This window comes from Etheostoma cragini, chromosome 6 (assembly GCF_013103735.1).
Source record: "Etheostoma cragini isolate CJK2018 chromosome 6, CSU_Ecrag_1.0, whole genome shotgun sequence".
Classification (NCBI taxonomy): Eukaryota; Metazoa; Chordata; class Actinopteri; order Perciformes; family Percidae; genus Etheostoma; species Etheostoma cragini.
In genome coordinates, this window is record NC_048412.1 from 15,520,835 (window position 1) to 15,526,277 (window position 5,443).

At 35.7% G+C, this 5,443-nt stretch overlaps 2 protein-coding genes across 7 annotated transcripts in view; one reads left to right on the forward strand and one right to left on the reverse strand.

Moving 5' to 3' along the window:
• Positions 1-232: 232 nt before the first annotated feature.
• Positions 233-5,229, forward strand: si:ch211-269k10.4. The gene is made up of 6 exons (XM_034874443.1): positions 233-349; positions 1,040-1,221; positions 2,781-2,900; positions 3,041-3,097; positions 3,181-3,288; positions 3,403-5,229. Exons 2-6 carry the CDS (start codon positions 1,054-1,056, stop codon positions 3,499-3,501), a joined length of 552 nt encoding a protein of 183 aa, XP_034730334.1. The 5' UTR covers positions 233-349; positions 1,040-1,053; the 3' UTR covers positions 3,502-5,229.
• zgc:158766 (uncharacterized protein LOC100009641 homolog) overlaps positions 4,084-5,443 on the reverse strand; it is a 33,092-nt gene continuing 31,732 nt past the window's right edge. For all 6 annotated transcript variants that reach the window (XM_034874440.1, XM_034874441.1, XM_034874439.1 and 3 more), the window contains one exon: positions 4,084-4,471. Coding sequence is in view for 1 of the 6 variants with exons in the window: in XM_034874438.1 (XP_034730329.1) it covers positions 4,466-4,471 (6 nt within the window). In the remaining 5 variants the exon portion in view is untranslated. The remainder of the gene's footprint in view (positions 4,472-5,443) is intronic.

Below are 5,443 nucleotides of genomic sequence, written 5' to 3' on the forward strand. Positions count from 1 at the left end.
CACACACACACACACACACACACACACACACACACAGACACACACACACACACACACACACACACACAAATTAAACAAACATTTAAAACTATCCAGACTTCATTATGTTCGTAAATGTAAAGAAAAAAAATGATATCAGAAATACTGTACCGTAACATAGAACTCATGGCATAGAGGCACTGAGGGTGGAACATGATTATGTTGTTGAGACCACTGGCAGAGGGAGGAAGTAAATGTGTGAGGTGACCTCATCTTTCAAAGTATTTGCAGGGAAGTGAACATCATGCCTGAAGACTGTGGCACATCTTTGAGGAAGTGTGGGAAATAGATACTTCTCAAGCCAAACCTGGTAAGATTATTAAATTGCAATGAAACAAGCTGCGTTGTATATACTGTATTTGCGATTGAGAATAGGAATTTCAAGCATATCAGAGTCTGCATATGCATGTTTGCTAGTCGAACAGATGTTTTTGTGAATGTAGAATGTGTCATGTAAGAAAGACCATACTTCTGTTAGGTGTATGAGATTAGACTGGTGAGAGCTTTACAATTCCGGCAATAGCTATGACTTTATTTACGTATATGTGTACATATATTTAGATTTTATTGACATTATTCCATTAATTGTTTGGATGTTTACTTAGTTCCATGGTTGTTTTCAAAACTGTACTTTGTGGTGATGATCTATTGGATTGTGTTGTAGTGAAATATATCTCCATATGGGGGTATGTCTCTAAGATCTTGTCAGCCTTATTTACATGAACAAATAAAATAAGGACATCTTCAAATGTAATGCAGTCTAAATTCACTGCAACAGCAGTCTTAAACATGCGTTACCTCACAGTGTCAGTGTCTTAATTTTCACAATTGTTTTCAGGACTGTTGTATGGCATTGCATTACAATGTACAAGTTTGTATGGCCACTTTGTGTACTTTTTAAAGCCTGTGCAGTGTTTTTTCTATTTTAAGACTAAAGACAAAACATGTCGATTTTTTCAATCATAATATTTTTACACACCAAAAACCATCATCCCTTCAGGTCGGGGAAGCACCATGGCCTGTGCCAAAATTGACATGGACATCCATGAAGCAGACGTGGCGCCACACAGAGCCGGTTTGGCAGAGCCGCCATTAGTGCGATGTTACCAGGCTACAGAGCTTGTGCCAGACAACAAAGGGCCGCTGCATGACCTGCTTCAGAAACAACCTGCTGTGTTGGGGGTAAGAGTGACACAACTTTAGGATATCATGTCAATACACAAACTCTTTGAGAAGATCATATTTATAAACTAATATTGAGACTGGGTCACAGAGGTGGTGTTGATGTTATACTTTAAGTCCCCATTTTAATACAAGAAAATCATGGTATTTTATTGATTAAATTCAGCTTTGTGACCCTCCCCTTTTCTGCAGAGTGTCATAAGTTTATTTGAATGGAGAGGAATAATTACATAGCAATGAAGGTACACTGAAAATGATCATCAAACAAAAAGCCATCTTAAAAAAATGATTGCGTCGGTCAATACTAGTCTGATTATGGTTCCTCTCGAACACACACACACACACACACACACACACATACACACATACACACACACACACACACACACACACACACACACTCACACACACACATCTTTTTCCCCAAATCAAATTTATTGTTAAATACCTTAACCAAATGTATTTCTTTCTTTACCATCTTCTTTGTGGGAGAGGATCAGCACACACACACATACACACACACACACACATGTGCACGCACACGCGCACACAAACACACACACACACACACATCTTTTTCCCCAAATCAAGTTTATTGTTAAATACCTTAACCAAATCTATTTCTTTCTTTACCATCTTCTTTATGGGAGAGGATCAGCACAAACACACACACCACACACACACACACACACACACACACACTACATAAAGACACTTTGTGAGCTTCGTGTCTTGATATGATCATCAGCTCTTACAGTAATAGTAGAAGCTTTTAGTGTGTGTGTGTGTGTGTATATGTATGGTGAGTCATTGTTTGGAACAATGTGTATAGTAGTAGAAAACAGGAACTAACACAGTGTTTTTTTCTTATACACACAACCTGTTTGTATTAGATAAATTTTACTCTACAAAAACTTAAGTCCAGGCAATAGTGATCACAATATTTTACTCATTCCTTCCCGTAATTATGTGATGTTCTGTTTAAAAACATTTACAACACAGATTATAAAGCCGTCACAGACAGATTAGTGGTGCAGTAAAGATCGATGTCCAAATAACGTTAAAAGAGCGATAGTCGTATACTCTATCGCTATAGACTAGCGATAGAGTAGTATAATTTGTGCTCATTGTGCGTATTTGGGCAGTAGCAACAGGAAATGCCTAGGTGTGAGTTTTGTGGTATTCTACTTCTTAAGAGTAACATAACAGTGGCCAGGTTGGCTCAGTGGTAGCGCAGGTGCACATGTACTTTGAAGTTTATGCTTTGATGCAAAGGTCCAGGGTTTGAATCAAACTAAAATATCACATAATCCTATCTACATAATACTTTAAATATGTGCACTATATTTGTAAAATACCATGTGTGGTATTTGCTCATGTTTAACTATTATCATCATTTGGATAGAAATACATCTCAATTTGTAAAAAATACATATATAACTTATGTTTCTTTTTTATTATTCGTTTTTTATTATTCATTTAATTGTGTTTATATGGTAACAATTCCCAGCAAGGACACATACAGTCCATGAATTCATTGTACATTGTTTCTCTGTCAGTCACTGCAGATAATGAGCGGTCTCCTCAGTGTTGGACTGGGAATTCTTTTTGCAGCAACTCAGGGGATGGAAGAGTCCCTTTTCACTCTGTTCAGAGTTTCCCCCTTAACTGGAACACTCGTAAGTCCCTGCTCTCATTGCTTCCGTTGAAGCACAAATTCTAAAAATCATGCACTAAAGTAAAGCAGATGACACTCTAACTTAAAACATGGGGCAAACTTGTCTTTAATATAATGACTCCTTGTTGTTCTCCTCTGCAGTTTATCATGGCTGGAGTTGTTTCCAACCTGTTGTTCAAATATCCAGTATTACTAACTGTAAGTACAATTTCATACAAGCCCAACAAACAACACCTTTTAGGTAATTAATAAAAAAGATTAACATATTGCTTACGTTCTAGGTGTCCCTAATGGTAAACTGTGGCTGTATTATTGTAGCTGTAGTTTCAGCATGTCTGATAATTGTTGACCTGGTTCACTGGAGTTTAGAAAATGATCAGCATTTGAGGGTAAGTTAATGTAAAGATTATGACAAAATTCACACACAAAAATTCAGCAGTAGATATTTACATATATTTGCTTCTATAAAATGAATGTATCCTTCATGTTTGTGTTTCTAACAGATGGAAGTGCTGGAACTTTCTGTATTGGGGCTCGAGGTATTTCTCTCTGCAATCCTCTGCTTCTGGTTCACTAAAGAGAAACGTGCCAAAGCCCCATAATCAAGCTGATGAGTAATTTGAGAAGAAATAAATTAAAAATAACTTTCTATAAAGAGGACCAGGGGGCTGTAAATAAGTGCTCAAAAGAAGTCAGGGGACTGCATTAGTAGACCTTTTGTTTGTTTTTTTGTATATCAAGTGTGGCTTTCTGTTCTGTCTCGATTGCCTGTCAGAACTGAAACCCCTGCTTAACAGCCCTGGGCAGTGGTCTGCGTCTGATCTTTATCTCGGACTGAGAACACAAGAATTGTGGTAAATAAATGTCAGCTTCTCTCATGTGACAGAAAAACCACTCTACATCCTCCTCAAGCTCTGCGTCTCTTTGTGTAACGGTAGTAGTGCCCCCATAGTGCTGCTCTGCGCTGTTGGTGTATCTGCAAGTCTCTGGGTGTGTGGTTTGACACTTGTGCTTTGGTATCAGTGGAAATATCTGCAACGTTTTCAGCAGCACTCACACTTCCAGCTGGTTTCACATACAGAAAGCTTTACTGAGCTAGGAAGGATTTGTATGTTATGGGCGTTTGCCACAGGTGAAAAATACTACTCCTTTCAGACTTTATTTTGGCAAAGAAGCAAATACAACATGTTTTAAACATTTTAATCATCTGTACAAACATGTCACAACAGATAACAAAAGAAAACAAAAGACATATGACAGTACAAGTTGTCTGGATTGATCTTCTTGCTATTTTTTTGTTTCTTTTGTAAAACACATATAAAAACTCATCTACAATATAAACATTGATTCATACCTAGTTCATTAAAACAAATGTACAGATCACTGACATACCATCATGGCAGTGTGTATTATGTGTTCATTTCCAATTTACAGTATTATAATGACCTGTGTGGTTGAGCTTTATCCATTAAAAGTCTTAGTGCTGTGAAGATTGACTCCTCTTATTTTCATCTTGTCCTGATTTACAAGCTGCTGTTGCAACAAGTAGCATTCAGCTTGAGGACTTCACAGCTATGAAGAAAGAAGGAAAACACAAGAAAGGAGATTTAGAAAACATATTTTCTACACATTATGCACTTAAATTATTTTACTTGAGTCAGCATGCAATATAAAGAATGTCAGTCAAATAAAGGGCCCATTTTAACACATTTAAGGTGTAAAATGGCATTATACAACACATTTTAAAGATTATAGATTTTGTCAAACCAATCAATTGGTTACCCTAAAGTTGTAAAACTTCCAGTAATGACTGGGCATCAATGTTGCTTACAAGATCAAGGGGGCAATCAGATTAGGTATGGAAGATGTAGCAAGTAATACAGACATGTCTGATTTATGTTTTTTAACTTTCTTAACCCAGTGGTTTTCCAACTTATATCCAGGTGTTTTTATTTTAAATGTTTTACAAAGAAAAGGGGTATACAACATGTATTTTTAGTGCTGAAGCGGTTGTTATTGTTAAAATATGTACATACATAAAGTCTTTTATACTTATTTAAAATATTTTAGTCCATAACAATGCTATAACTTTATTGTTGCTGGTTAAAATGTTTAAAAAAAAAAGTAAAAAGTAAGACCGAAGATTTAAGAGAAGTACATTTAATGCATTAAATGTCAAAAACCTACTTTAAACTTTATCAAAACATTTAAAGGAGCAAACAGTTGTTTCTTTACTCTATTTGTATTTTTTGTATTTAAGACTTTTGAGGTCCTACTGGTTAAAAGTTGACCATGATTTTTAAAACACTATATATACATGGGAAATAATAGAAAGGAATGTATGGATTGTGAGTGTTTTTTTTGTGCCATTTGGGTCCTACAATGAAATTATTCCGCATGAATTCAATTTGCTTAAATGTAACTACAAATGAGTCTATTCTCATCCTGTTCAGTCTATTTCAACATCCAAGTTAATCAATTTAATGCTGCTATTATAATATATATACATATACATATATACATATACATATACATATATATATA

Bases quoted from the DNA above. Each gene is read 5' to 3' on its own strand.
- si:ch211-269k10.4 (XM_034874443.1), top strand. From the start codon at position 1,054: ATGGCCTGTGCCAAAATTGACATGGACATCCATGAAGCAGACGTGGCG. The intron at 1,222-2,780 runs GTAAGAGTGACA...TTTCTCTGTCAG, and splicing joins AACAACCTGCTGTGTTGGGG to TCACTGCAGATAATGAGCGG. The intron at 3,098-3,180 runs GTAAGTACAATT...CTTACGTTCTAG, and splicing joins AATATCCAGTATTACTAACT to GTGTCCCTAATGGTAAACTG.